This window comes from Baudoinia panamericana (assembly GCF_000338955.1).
Source record: "Baudoinia panamericana UAMH 10762 unplaced genomic scaffold BAUCOscaffold_15, whole genome shotgun sequence".
Lineage (NCBI taxonomy): Eukaryota > Fungi > Ascomycota > Dothideomycetes > Mycosphaerellales > Teratosphaeriaceae > Baudoinia > Baudoinia panamericana.
The window spans coordinates 65,546-79,173 of NW_006911271.1; the positions used below are offsets into that span (position 1 = coordinate 65,546).

General features: G+C 55.4%; 8 protein-coding genes across 8 annotated transcripts; 4 read left to right on the plus strand and 4 right to left on the minus strand.

The window, feature by feature from the left end:
- Window positions 1-1,047: 1,047 nt before the first annotated feature.
- Window positions 1,048-2,179, plus strand: BAUCODRAFT_570807 (uncharacterized protein; the record flags this gene model as incomplete). Its single annotated transcript, XM_007683374.1, has 2 exons — window positions 1,048-1,291; window positions 1,342-2,179. The coding sequence occupies 2 exons, from the start codon at window positions 1,048-1,050 to the stop codon at window positions 2,043-2,045; spliced, it is 948 nt and encodes a 315-aa protein (XP_007681564.1). The 3' UTR covers window positions 2,046-2,179.
- A 1,126-nt stretch (window positions 2,180-3,305) lies between these two features.
- BAUCODRAFT_80274 (glycosyltransferase family 34 protein) lies at window positions 3,306-4,076 on the minus strand (the record flags this gene model as incomplete). The annotated part of the gene is made up of 1 exon (XM_007683324.1): window positions 3,306-4,076. A coding segment is annotated over one exon (771 nt), but the record flags the coding sequence as incomplete, so codon positions are not given.
- Window positions 4,077-5,282: 1,206 nt separating this feature from the next.
- On the plus strand, window positions 5,283-6,551 carry BAUCODRAFT_127002 (uncharacterized protein; the record flags this gene model as incomplete). Its single annotated transcript, XM_007683375.1, has 4 exons — window positions 5,283-5,348; window positions 5,485-5,639; window positions 5,722-6,384; window positions 6,449-6,551. The coding sequence occupies 4 exons, from the start codon at window positions 5,283-5,285 to the stop codon at window positions 6,549-6,551; spliced, it is 987 nt and encodes a 328-aa protein (XP_007681565.1).
- Window positions 6,552-6,681: 130 nt separating this feature from the next.
- BAUCODRAFT_80451 (uncharacterized protein) lies at window positions 6,682-7,576 on the minus strand (the record flags this gene model as incomplete). The annotated part of the gene is made up of 2 exons (XM_007683333.1): window positions 6,682-6,854; window positions 6,910-7,576. The coding sequence occupies 2 exons, from the start codon at window positions 7,574-7,576 to the stop codon at window positions 6,682-6,684; spliced, it is 840 nt and encodes a 279-aa protein (XP_007681523.1).
- A 415-nt stretch (window positions 7,577-7,991) lies between these two features.
- BAUCODRAFT_314323 (uncharacterized protein) lies at window positions 7,992-8,969 on the plus strand. Its single transcript, XM_007683376.1, has one exon. The coding sequence runs from the start codon at window positions 8,101-8,103 to the stop codon at window positions 8,803-8,805; it is 705 nt and encodes a 234-aa protein (XP_007681566.1). The 5' UTR covers window positions 7,992-8,100; the 3' UTR covers window positions 8,806-8,969.
- Window positions 8,970-9,839: 870 nt separating this feature from the next.
- On the minus strand, window positions 9,840-10,390 carry BAUCODRAFT_39210 (uncharacterized protein). The gene has a single exon (XM_007683169.1). It carries the CDS (start codon window positions 10,195-10,197, stop codon window positions 9,934-9,936), a length of 264 nt encoding a protein of 87 aa, XP_007681359.1. The 5' UTR covers window positions 10,198-10,390; the 3' UTR covers window positions 9,840-9,933.
- Window positions 10,391-10,398: 8 nt separating this feature from the next.
- On the plus strand, window positions 10,399-12,246 carry BAUCODRAFT_314238 (uncharacterized protein). The gene has a single exon (XM_007683377.1). The coding sequence runs from the start codon at window positions 10,600-10,602 to the stop codon at window positions 11,902-11,904; it is 1,305 nt and encodes a 434-aa protein (XP_007681567.1). The 5' UTR covers window positions 10,399-10,599; the 3' UTR covers window positions 11,905-12,246.
- On the minus strand, window positions 12,247-13,591 carry BAUCODRAFT_314443 (uncharacterized protein). Its single transcript, XM_007683378.1, has one exon. The coding sequence runs from the start codon at window positions 13,331-13,333 to the stop codon at window positions 12,590-12,592; it is 744 nt and encodes a 247-aa protein (XP_007681568.1). The 5' UTR covers window positions 13,334-13,591; the 3' UTR covers window positions 12,247-12,589.
- Between the last annotated feature and the right edge of the window lie 37 nt (window positions 13,592-13,628).

Below are 13,628 nucleotides of genomic sequence, written 5' to 3' on the forward strand. Positions count from 1 at the left end.
CTATGAGATGCTCGGGCTAGACGATGTAAAACTCGACGTTCGTACGTCGGCATTGCCTGACGATACCAATGGCCCTTACGACTAGCTTGTGCTGAAAGAAGTCATTCACTGCCCGAACCGTGAATGCAGTGTCGTCGGCTACCCATTTGCCACCTAGTACAATTGGGGACTTGCATCAGACATAGGCAACAGGTTTCTTGCGCGTTCGACGACATCCGAAGTCGTGGCCTTGCTCGATCACCGAAAGCTTTGGAAGCTCTGGTTGAGAGGGCAATGCCACGGCTTGTGGAGTCTGGATCCGAGCCGCCTTTACTTCGTACGCGCAGACTGGTTAAACGCCGAGCAAGCTCGATGGCAGTAGAACAAGCGTAACATTACTTCGCAGCCTCCCGCAAATAGTACGGCCGACTCTTCCCAGACTTACACGTATCTTGGCTCAGATGCATTGACCGAAGCGGAGAAGGGGTGGATGAACGACACGTTCGGCAGCGGATTCAAGTTCCTCGTTGTTAACGAGCTCAGCTCCTGCAAGGAAGATCAACGAGAGGAAGGGAGAGCGATCAATCAAGCGCTAATGGCTAAGGATGATTGTGTCGATGGGGATAAGAAGCCAACTGCTATTCCGCACCAGAGCAGCGAGCCGAAGCGAGTGACTGTATGTATGGGTTGATGGAAGCACCAAGCTAGGGCATGTCGAATTGTTCTTTATTGTGAAGCCGCTGTGTTTCCTCTGCATGAAAGGCGAGTCGCAGCTGCGCATGGTTTGCTGCCTGAGCTGACCAGTTGCGAAGCATTGGTGATAGACCCTGACTCCTGAATCGGCAGGTACGAAGCTGTCAAGTCCACCTTCCATTCATAAAGCTTCAAGCTCTGGCGAAAAATCTGCACGCTAACACGTGAATTGACGGGCAGTCTCGGATGTCAGGTACCATCGTCAAGCATAAAACAGTCCACCTTTCGCTCAGTGGACGACAGCCATCCAAGCGTGACACCTTCGAGCGAAACAGCATCCCGAAACCAAACGAAGCCAGCACCACCTGCTCAAACATGGCCTCAGCCCGGCCTCGCCTACTGCCGCTGCGCTTATCTTCTCAAGATCCGGCGTACAATACTGATTGGGTCTTCTCCAGCGACTCGCCTGTCCATATTGCCAATAACCTTGGTTGGTTCATGGGCATTCTCGGCGTTGCAGAGTTCGCCACCATCGACTCTACTAACGTCGCTGCCACTGTCAAGATCGGTGGCAAGTCCATGAAGGTGGTCGGCTTTGGTGGAGTGCAACTTGTGGCCCGTAAGCCCGCCGGCCCGGCAGTCGAACAGACTGCCAACCTTGCCATTAAGCGAACCTCGACCGATCAGCCATTCAGTCCATCGGCACCCGCTACGCCGGACAACCCTACTTCTGCTGCTGGCAACATCCCGATCAGCTTGATCAAGCAACTGGTGGCAGACTTAGGTTTTCCTCGGGCTCCGGATCTGTGCTATTCTCCCGATACGGCCCTAATCCCACTCGACGACGTGCTCTTCGTTCGTCGGCCCCTTTCAATATCGTCGGCAAGCCGTTACTGGACAAGTACACTGTCGACCAAGCGCAGATCCGACTCAAAGCCAAAGGCTCGGTGGACGCACTTCTCGACACGACTACACCACTGCCGAAGCTGTGGCTGAAGGGCCAGGTGCAAGGTCAGACGAGTCTTCGAGCCAATCAATCGTACGATGCTAGCGTGCAATGGTCGATCAGACAGCAAGCCGAGATCAAGGCAGCCAAGATCGGCATGGGATTAACGCCGGCGGCGCCCTTCAGCGAGCTACCTGGCTTCACCGCCGAAGAGCGAGCCTGGCTCAAGAAGCAAGGGGGCCAGAGTAGCTTCTTCGAGAAGTATTGCTTACGTCGTGATAGAAAGCCTGACCGCGCAAAGGCGCTGATGATGGTCCGAGTGTACATGGAGGCGGAGCGTGAGGAGCTTGCGCTGAGTGCGCAGGCGGTTACTGTCATGGCTCAGCTTGGGGCGCTCTTCTCTGGCACACATTTGGCCCTTGACTGAAGTCTTGCATGTACGAGGGAGGAAGGTTGATGGCCATGGCGTTGCCGTCTGGAGTACGAGGAGATGGCGAACCCCTTCTGGGAGTGTCGCCGTGATTGTCGAACTCAGGCGTTAACTTGTGAATTACCGACACCACTTGAAGTGCCACAGTTGAAAGCTAAAATTGCAGTGATGTCACAACGTGATGGGCGCCAAATGACTTGCTATTATAAATGTAGTGTTGTGCTCTTACGAGCACGAACCTCATGGCGCAGCGATCAAGCAGTTGTGCTTTGCTGATTATACCAATCTACGGTCCTCCCCGCCTGCTCGACTGCTCTAGTCCGCTCCGCTATCCACCTTTGGACTGATCGTAACATCCGCACCCACGATAAGTGTTGATGTGGCCCACACGACAACCGGCGCCTCGTAGGCGGTAATCACCTGATACAGAACCCCGGGCAAAGAAGTGGCAGCCGCGTCTTTTACAGCAGCAGGCTGCGTCGACATGAATTCCATCGCGCCGTCAGCGACTGCGTGACCGCCGCCTTGTAAGACCCCCTGGCTGACGACAGGTCCTCCGACAGCTTGGCCTGTCGGCTTGCCATCAAGGCCGGTGGGTTGATCTGTAGGCTTAATTTCGTTCCCGGCCGCCGCGCTCGGTGGCATAGCTACGATACCAGCGGCCTGGTCAGCTTCAAGTTGCGCCTGCTTCTTCGCTTCTTCCAGCAGCTTAGCCTGCTTCTCCTCCGCCTTCGCCGCAGACGTAATCGAATCCCTCCTAGCCTGCAATGTCGCTCGCGCCTCCGTCACAGCATTGACCGCCGCGATCAGATCGTTGCGGTCCCAGGTATCGTCCGGCGCCATGACTAGGTCCTTGAGACTTTTCACGGCCTCCATAACGCGCTGCAGCTCTCGGTTCAGGGTGCCATCTTGGATAGAAGTGTCAAGCAAGTCCCTCTCCGCGGCGAAGATGGTCTCGTGAGCGCCCTTCAGCAATAATTTAGTGGCGTTGGTTATGACATCCATCAGCGGTTCGTTGACTTTCGTGAGTTGATTGGCGGCCTCTTGCAGTTTGTCAACCTTGTCCTGCCACTCCGGATCGTCGGCAAGGGCCTTAAGAGCATCCCTCGCGTTACCTATCGAGTCCTTCTGCTCCGGGGCGAGGCGGTCGGAGTAAGTAATGAGACGCTCATCCGTCTTCGTCAGCAAGGTCGTAACATTCGTGTGAATGCCAACTTGATGAGCCTCCTTCGCCCGTCGTGCATCTCGCTGCTCGTTCCAGAAATCCCGCGCTTCCTGCGGATAGCTGGTTGACTTCACCGCGATCTCCCAATCGTCCAGATGCTGCTCCGCTCGTTCCAGCCAGTACTGCATGCGGCTTTCGCGACCGGGTACGCCTGCGAAATGGACCAGCAGATCGCCACGGCGGATTTGGAAAGGCGCTAGGGTCTCGTTGTGCTCACCCTGGTACGCGTTGAACCATCTCTGCGGTGCCTGGACGATGTGCTTCGAAAACTTGGGCTCGTGCATGAGCGCGTCCATTGCCGACTGGTCTCGGAATTGGAGTGAGGCTTCCGGTCTGTAGTACCGGTATGAGAGGATGGCAGAGAAGAGTTGCACAGACCACTGGTTGACCCTGACTGGGAAGACGCCGTTGTTGAGTCCGTTCCAATCGTTGGAGTACATGAGATGGATGTCGTCGAACTCGGTGCCTACAGGGGGCAGGAATGTCTCGAGCGGGATGTATGGATTTAAGATAATAGTGTCGACATCGAACCATAGCAACCACTCCAAACGCTCGTTCTCGGGCTTCGCCATCTCCCGTAACAACAGGCTGAGGACGTATGCCGGCTTCGACCACACGTCATCGAGCAGGTTCTGCCTGAGCACATACAACCGGTAGCCCTGGATCTTGTCGTGCTCCTCATGTGTGCGGAGTGCACGTTCCCACCAGCTGTTGCCGTTGAACACAATGGTACATTTCCCAACCCTAGTTCGAGCGCCAAGACGATCTTCCTCACTGACGCCGTCACGTACATCCTCGCCCATAGGTCCCGTGGCTGTCTCGTTTCCGGTCTTTTTCTTACTCGATGTGGAGGTCGTCCTGTTCGACGCCGGTTTCTCTTGGAGCTTTGGGCGGTATGGGTTCCAGGACTGGAGCTTGTCGGTGACAGCATGATGCAACTCGGACAGAGCACCGCTCACTGACGGCTCCTTCTCCGAGGTCCAGCCATCGACATGCTTCTGGCGAGAGGCTGCCTCGTCTTCGCCGCTGATAATGCCGGGCCTCGGTCGGTTGATCAACTCACTGCCGAAGCCGGTAGGATCATTCAGCACGCCGCCAGATGCGATATCGTACGCTTCTTCGTCCAGTTCGAACGAAGCCTCTCCCGCGGGTCCAAGAGTGCTCGTTGCGAACCAGCCGAAAGCTAGGCAAAGCACGACGATTCCGACAGTCTTCAGCGTCCCGCTTGGAATCACACTGCTTTTCCTTCGGCTTGGTCGTAGCCATTGCGGTAGTGAGTTCGGTGAGAGTGGCGTCAACGGCGATGTAGGCGACAGATCTCGGTAGGAAGAAGTTCTTAAAGAGCCCCAGGATGCCATACTGCCTGATACAACGGGTCGTGTGCCCGTACGCTACTACTTACACGGACGGTCTCAATGCGTAACCCATATTTACATGCCATCTTCGCGTCGGATTATGCAGGGCACGCGTGGTTGGAATGTCACAGAAGGAGGCTCATCTGAAATTTGCAGGATCACAGTGCAAAAAAGGACGACTGAGGAGAGGGTAACAGGGCAGTCTTGAGGGTTGTCTGTGCGGATGTATGATGGTGGCAGAAGGGGTACCACTTAGCTTTTACGATACTGTGCGAAGTAGGCTGGAGGCACCGAAGCCTTGCGAGCATTCACAATGTTCAGCTCACCTTCGCATGTGGGAGCCATTTAGCATTGTTATCAGGCATCAACTGCATGGTGTCGATGTTATGGCCAGTGTGTTTGTGTGGCGAACTGTTTGACGTCTATCGAGAAGGTGTCGAGTAGTCCTGGCCCGTTCAAGCGAGGCCTAGCTTCCCAGCCAATCAGATGTAGTGCTAAGTCAGCGGGTGTTTCCGGACGTCGAAAGTCCAGGAGCAAAGCGTAGCGCATTGAAGAGCATTGAGCGACGACACACTCGCTAACTCTTCAAAACACTCATTTGTGCCGCCACCAGACTTTGGGCCACCTCAAGCGCTGAGGCGAGCTCGAGTGAAGATGCTGGCACGAGCGACTCTGCGCGCTGCGGGCGCCGCGAAGACGGGTGTCACTGGGCTTGCGAAGGTATGCACCTCCACCACCCCCCACCCCGAACACGCCACTGCGAGCTTGCGAGAGGCATCTGGCAGCTGTTCGGAGGTTCTACGAGTCGTTGAAAGCTACGTCATGGGTATAGTGGCTGACGGCAGCACCTCTACAGCGCAATGCCTCCACATCAAGCTCTTCCGAGGCCGCGGCGGCATGGAAGAACAACGCCCTCCTCGCATCATCTACCGCCTTCGCCATCGGCTCAGTCGCTTGGTACTACTACCAGTTTGGCAGGCAGCCGTACGCCATGACGCCACAAGAAGAAGGGTGAGCTGAGACGGCATAAATGAGCCCTGCATGATTGCCTCGGTGCTGTACAGCTAGCCGACTAACGCACGCTTCACTGCAGCCTTCACGCCACGCGATACCCCTGGGAGCACGAGAAGCTCTACAAAACCTTCGACCATGCCGCCCTCCGCCGCGGCTTCCAGGTCTACCGCGAAGTCTGCTCCTCCTGCCACTCCCTCAGCCGTATCCCCTACCGCTCCCTCGTCGGCACCATGATGACCGTCAACGAAGCCAAGACGCTTGCGGAGGAGAACGAATACGACACCGAGCCCAACGACGAAGGCGAGATTGAGAAGCGTCCCGGCAAGCTCTCCGACTACATCCCGTCTCCGTACAAGAACGACGAAGCGGCGCGTGCAGCCAACAATGGTGCACTGCCGCCCGATCTCAGCTTGATGGTCAAGGCGCGCCACGGTGGCTGCAACTACATCTTCTCGCTGTTGACGGGCTATCCGGAGGAGCCGCCGGCGGGTGCGGTTGTGCAGAGTGGGTTGAACTTTAATCCGTACTTCCCCGGTACCGGTATCGCTATGGCGCGTGTGCTATACGATGGTCTGGTTGAATATGAGGACGGTACTACCGCCACCACGTCGCAGATGGCGAAGGATGTGGTGGAGTTCTTGAACTGGTCCGCTGAGCCGGAGATGGACCAGCGGAAGCGTATGGGCTGGAAGGTCATGGCGATTGGCGGTGTGCTGTTTGCCTTGAGTGTGTGGGTCAAGAGGTGAGCTATCCTACAGCCCCCGTAGACTGAGTCCGTGTTTGACGTGCTAACCATCAACTCGCAGGCACCGGTGGGCCAACATTAAATCCCGCAGAATGCTTTATCAGGATCCAAGCATCGGGTCAACCCCAGCCGCCAAGCAGCCAGGCTCGACCTTCCGGAGATGAGCAACCACAGGGGCAAGAAAGTGAACATGGCGCAAGGCGGCTGAGTGAGAAGAGGTTGAAGTGGGCATGTACAGCAGTGCTTCGCCTTAGCGTGCTTTCTTCGTGTATCAAACAGTTCTGCACCATTGGTCTACTTCCTAATTAAGATCTCACCGTGCATCAACCCCAACACGCCGTCTTCGGCAGCGATCCAGGCTTCCCAGTCTCGCGCCATCTCGTCCATGTCCGACTCCGTGGCGAGATTGTGCTGCAGAGCCATCGTCCGCATCCCGCCGTGCTTGATTCGTTCCAGCATGGTGCCACCTACATGCATCATCAGCATGGTATTCAGACATAGAAAATTGCATGCCAGACTCACCCCACATCTGCCTCTCCTCAGGCGTACTATACGTCCAAGTCCCCATACTCGCCGTTATCTGCTCCCTCCTCGCTCCTGCCTTCATCGCCCAGCTGACCAGCTTCGGTCCAGCCGTGACATCACCTCCACTCGCCTTCAAACTCGACACCATAAGATCTAGGAACTTCCGAATCCCCGGTAGCTCGGGGTAATAAGAGTACATCCGCCCATCGGACTCGCGATTCGCCACCACGCCGCCTGGCTTGCAAACCCGCAGCATCTCCCTGTAAGCGGCCACGGGATCGTCAAGGTGATTGAGCACCATACTCGCGTGCACGACATCGAAACTCTCATCCTCGAAGGGGAGGTGGTAGACATTAGCTTCCCGGAACGAGATATTGCTCACACCCTTCCCCTTTGCATAGTCGGCGGCTCGTTGTAGGATCTCATCCGACAGGTCCGTGGCCGTGATGTGGCCGTGGGGGATGTAGCGGGCGAGGGAGGCGGAGATGGTGCCGGAGCCTGCGCCTACGTCCAGGAGTTTGAGGGTCGGGGTGTTGGTGGCGAGGGAGGTGAGGGTAGGCAAAAGGAATTGGCAGCTATTTTCGGCGGTGCGCCATTCGTGGTGCCGCACTTGAGGAGCGGCGTAGCCGGGCATGTAGGTGTTGTGGGTGGTTGGGTGGGACATTGTTGGGTTGGAATCTTTTCCGATTTGGATGGAGCAATTGTGATTTGGATGATCGAAGGGCAATGGAACGTTTGGGAATTGAAATAGACGGATAAGCTGCTGAGGACTTACTGTTGGCTTCTATGACTACGATTGTGACTAACTCTGGGACCTTAGGTGCTGTCGTATACGTGCAGGGAAGCTGAAGGCATATACGGAGCTTAAGTCCGATGTAATGGGAAAGGTTCAGGACTGTCGGAGCCGAAGCCGCCGAACGTCGTGCCGAGGTCGGGAGTTCTGCCATGCTAACTTCACGCGATGTCGCTAATCCCTATCCAGATATTGCTGTCGGCATCTGGGTTCGCCTCGCGCCTTGCCGCTGTCATGCCAGGTGAGTTGCCAGCTCCCTGCTACACCGTATTCAGCCTTTAGCGGCTCCACGCAGCTATGTGGCCAAGTACCGATCTGTCCCAGCTTTCAAGCATTACATCTTTGGATTTGATGGCCTCTTTGTTTCCCAGTAATACAATCGCCGTGTAACAAATATGGCGCCTCCGTTCGCGATAGAAGCTGCGCGTGAAGAAGACATTTCGGATATAATTTCAATACTGGTACCAGCGTTTGCGCCATATCCAATCGAAGCTCTACTCGGCAACATAGACACCCCGGATGGTCGACGAGCAGCAGGCGAGCGGCACTTGCGAGCGTGGCGTGAGCATGCAGACGAGTTACTGTGGCCTTCTGCGATCAAATGCGTGCATACTGACCCGCAAACCAACCAGCGCACTATTGTGGGCTTCGCGTATTGGCTCATATACGACAGGGTTCGCACTGCCGAGCAATACACCCGACCGCATTATCTTCTTTCTGCATCCTGGGTACCGAACAGTCAGGGCCAGCAGGATTTGGCCAAGCGTACGCTGCAGCCCATCTTGGACAAGCGTGTGGAATGGCTAGGTGGGAGAAGATGCGCTGTCCTCATGTACATGTGCGTGGATCCAGTGTGGAGGAGACGGGGAGTCTCAACGATGTGCGTTAAGTGGGGATTAGCACAGTGTGAGCATCTAAACATCCCTGCGTACCTCGAGGCGAGCGACGAAGGCGCGCCAGTATACGAGAAGCTTGGCTTCGAGGCGATGGAGGAAGTGTCTATGGAGCTTGACGGCGAAAGGTCTACGTTCCCGATTATGATGTGGTTCCCATCCGGCACGTCGGTCGAAGACAAGAAACCGGCGTTGCGGGCGAAGTAGCTCATAAATCCAGCTAGAGCTCATTTTGGACCGTCGAACTTGCAGCTGATGCAATAGGAGCCGACTGAGAGAAGAAGAGGAATGCCTAAGGAGCCCTGGCTTGGACTGGCTTCGCATGTGGACTTGACCTGGATACCAACTTCCAGTCTGAATCTCCTCCCGAGGCCCTTATCAAGCTCTCAGCGCAATAGCTTCAACGCAACTCTTTGGTCAGGAACGCAAGGCAGCGTCGTCCGAGTGGGAGAGTCCCCATACAGGTTGGCCATCTTTGTGTCAATGACACAATTCCGTCTCGAGTGAGGTAAGTCCGTAGATGGGTCTGCCGAATCTCATCTCTGCAAAGCGCTGCTGGCTGCCAGGCCGCGGGCTGATGGAGGTCGGGCTACACGGCAACACCGTAGTGGACACTGAATCGCGATGTTACTCTGCTCCGGGCAACTTTTGGCTTCTTGCTCAAGAACGATATGATCAGCGTGACATTCCTCACCAGCGCAGATTTCCATTAAACCGCTCCTTCTCCCAGATAGAATGTTCCGAATACAAGGCTGTCCCGTAGCGATCTAGGAGAAGTATGTACGCTACCTTGGCAACGAGGAAGCGACGGGGTCAACCGACACATGCTCTAACGGCGCGGGTATAGCACTGAGAGTTGCTTAAAAATTAGTTCTGTTACTAGCTTCGGTATAAATGATTGGGTATCTCTTGTTGCGCCGGACTCCATGCTCTCTATCATATCAACCTGCATCCATCAGTACCAGTAGCTCTACGCGCCGGACTCCGCTGCTTTCGTCTTCGCTGCTACCTGCGCCTTCCGCAGTTTCCGCTTCTGTGCGTCTCGCAAGTGTTTCTTTACCCGCTGAGACTTCGACTCGTATCTCTCGTTTCCTGGTACGTGCTTCTTCGAAAGAGGATCTTTCTTCGGCTTCTTCACCTTCTGTTGGACGGGCTCAGCTGGGGTTGCTACAACAGCCGGAGCAGCTTCTACTACGGGCTTTTGCTTGCTCGTCGCCTTCGCTTCGTCGTCCGCCGGACTTCCAGATGATGGCAACATGAAGCCGAAGTCATTGACATCACTGCAGTACCTAGCATCAGCCTGCGTTTGCAGCGGGTGTCCTACAATTGAGATGCTCACCCTCTCACGTTAACCTTCCCCATCGACCGCTTGGCCACCTCCCGCGCAACCAGTCTAGCTTGCGCGCTACGCAAAGCCGGCTGGTTGTACGGTTCTGCATCCTCGGCCTCACTTTTCCTCGCCATCAACGCCTTCATCTCTGCCTCATTCTCCCAGTTCACGTCGTTCCTCAGCGCCTCCCTGCTTACCGCTTGTCTCGGCGGTCTCTGCTCCGTTACTGGCACCATGCCAAATCCGGGTTTCTGCTTTTTGATGACCATGCAGGATTCATGTCAAGGCTTAATGCTTTAGTCATGAAACTTCGACATCGATATAGAAGTCTATCTCTTGGCAGACCCTGGCTCGGTGATGAAATGCTTCCGACCCGAACAACTGCCACGAGCCAAGAGAGACTCTTGGAGTGCACCTCCGGCAAGGTCACTGCTGTCCTCATGCCATCACGCTTCACTGTACAGTCTGCATCGGATAGACGATTACAACCTCATCTCTCCGGGATATTGCCGCTCAATGATTTAGGGTTCCGAAGGAGTCGCGTTCCACAAATGATAGGGGATCTTACATTGCTTCTGTGACTCACACACTGCGTACTCCGTTGCTTCTCTTACAACTCATTCTGCATATTCGTCATTGATCACTTCAGCACTCCAACACTCTTGTTCACCATGGACACAAAGGTAGACCTGATGCGGCAGCTAGACGCCGATCGAGACATCCATCTCGCCTTTCTCCAGGACTTGATTAGGACACCCTCGCCAAACCCGCCCGGAGACACGCGACAAGCAATCGAGGTTGTGCGGAAATTCCTGACACAACATGGCATCGACACGCGCACCTTCGCGCCCAAAAGTGAGGCCCCGAATCTAGTGAGCGTTCTGACGCCCACTCACGAGCCCCTTGATTTGGTTCGTAGTCTTGTGCTTAACGGCCACATTGACCATTTCCCGGTCACAGATGGAGATCAATGGCAGCGACACCCGTACTCCGGGGACATAGTTGACGGCTATGTTCATGGCCGAGGCGTTGTCGATATGAAAGCCGGAACGGCCGCGTCTATCCTTGCCTTTACTTACATGCACAGGTTTCGCTCTGCCCTTAGAGGTCGATGCGTCCTCGAAGTGGTCTCTGACGAGGAGACAGGTGGTAAGTATGGGACGAAATTCTTACTTCAACAGGATCCACAGTGGCAAGGAACTTGCGTGCTGAATGCCGAGCCGTGCGGTCTGGACAGCATTCGATTTGGCGAGAAAGGTACCTTGCGCATGACCTTCTACATAAGAACACGAGGCGGACATGGTGCCTATACGCATCGTGGTGAGGGCGCTATTGAGATTGCTGCTCGTGTTATCCACCGTCTCAAAGCGTTGGAAAGCCTTCGCGGCCTGGGCATGGACGAAGAGATCATGTCATACCTCGAACGTGATGACGTCCGCAGTGTCGCGGACAAGATTATGGGTGAAGGAGCTGCGGACAGCATGCTGAAGCCGACCGTGAACATAGGCACTATCCACGGAGGCGCGAAGGTGAATATGATACCCTCTGAATGCACGTTCGAGGCGGACATCCGTCTGCCCATCGCTATGGCGGCGGACGTCGTGCTCAGCAAGGTTGACGAACTAGTGTGTGACGTACCTGGAGTGACTTACAGTATTCAAGAAGCAGCCTCGAACCCAGCTGCTGCCAGCCACATCCATCATGAACTGGTCGAATACATTCGGCAGAATGTGAAGACAGTTCGAGGAAGCCAGCCGCTGCCCATCTCATCACTGGGAGCGACTGACTGCAAGCATTTCCGCTACCGTGGTGTGCCGGCGTACACTTATGGTGTAAGCCCGGCGACCATGGCGGAAAAGGACGAGAAAGTCTTGGTCGAAGAGTTCCTTCAGACAGTGAAGGTCCATACACTGACTGCGTGGGAATATCTGACCCGTGCCGTACAGACCTCAGCCTATGACACACGGAGTGTCTAGCTTGAGTGCTTGGCAACAACTTACTATTGATAGAAAATGCAAGTTACTTAAGCCAGGTACTACGCTTCCCAGTCTGGTTTCAAGGGCAATTATGGACCCTGCAGGCCGTGATATCCATGCCTTCCGCCGTACGGATCGCCCAGCCAACGATCGAAACGACCCGCGACACGACGTTGGCGACGGCCGTTGTCAACTTCCGGGCAAATTATCGCAGACTGTGGAGCGGGCCCCCAGCATGGGTGATCTCCCGTGCTAAGCTGCTGGGGCGTATGCGTGTGCCTCCACTCCACATCAGCCCGCTTCGACTGTGCCATGAGAGTTTCCAGCTCTGCCTTGATCGCCGCCCGTTCACCGAGGTCCTCAAAGCACTGACAGCGACCTTCGTCGTGGCCGGTGTTCGTCCGTCTATTCACGAGCCGAAACCCAAGCAAAGCAGCGTCTCGTACCCACATAGCATGCCTTATGTGCATGAGCTGGCCGGAGTCGACTGAAGGAGGGTGGCATAGGAGACCTCTGTCTTCCCAACCTTCCTCTACCGCAATTGATGCCGTGGGGACCCAATGATTCACGGAATCGAATCTGGGAACGTACGCACGGTTGTCTATCCACTTCTGGAGCTCGTCCAGAAAAAGAGCGTGATTGCCTAACAAGTGCTCGTCAGCAGTCTGGTGAGGAAGGCCGAACATCACCACGGCTTACCTCCTCCGCACATGTACACGCCAGACTTGCGTTTGTACCAATGGTATCTTGCTGGACAAACTCGCATTGCTGACGTGGCGATCATGGCTCGTACTTCCTGCTCGAACTGCTCGCTCTCGCCGCGAACGGCCGCCGCCTCACCGGTCCCAGCGTTCTTGGACTTCTTAGACTTGACCATTCGCTTCTCCTCGGTTACGTGCGTGGTCTGGGTCTTTCTATCCTGAGGCTTGTTGACAGCCTCTGCCGCCATGGTAATCTTCAGATGATCATAATTCAGTGGCTGTACTGGACTCGGGCCGGCGATGGTCATTTGATGGGAGAGGTCTTTTAGCTGCTGCGCCGCATCATCACGCACGTACTGTGGTTGTGGCTGATGAAACGGCGAAGGCAAAACACGTCCATTAGCCATCTTTGCCACCGAGATCAATGGTTCGAGTGGCAGCGTTCGAGCTTGCCCTTGTTGCTGGACGAAACCTGCAGTGAACAATGGCGGACTCTGCAGCAAAGCGTAGGTAACTCGCGGCACCAACGCCTGGTGCTGACTACCTTGTGCGGTGTAGCTGGTCCTAACGATGGTTTCCGTATGGGTCGTGGTAGTTGACGCCGACTTGGATGCTTTCTGTTGCTGCAATTGCGACTGGACTAACTGTCGTCCGTAGGTCAGCGCCTGACGCCTGTTGCGTAGCATATCACCGACCCCGGGTATCACAGGCGGGCTGGCTGAACCCATGTTCAATTTTGGGTCTGTGATCGAGGTTTGACAGCGTTCTGTTGATGTGCAGTGTGTTACGCCGACCTCGCCGATGGTTGCTGGTTTGGGATACTGCTCATCTCTGACGACTAGGAGAGGGTTCACCCCACGAAGGTATGAGACAGTGCAGTTTTTTGGAAGCCGCAAAAGTTCAGTGACTGAGCCGACTTATTATGCTTCAACTCGCATAGCGAGCCGTAAGCATTCGCGCCTACTAACAGTCCATATGGATCATCACTATGGGCTCGCCGATGCTCTCGGCCGCGCCTAACAA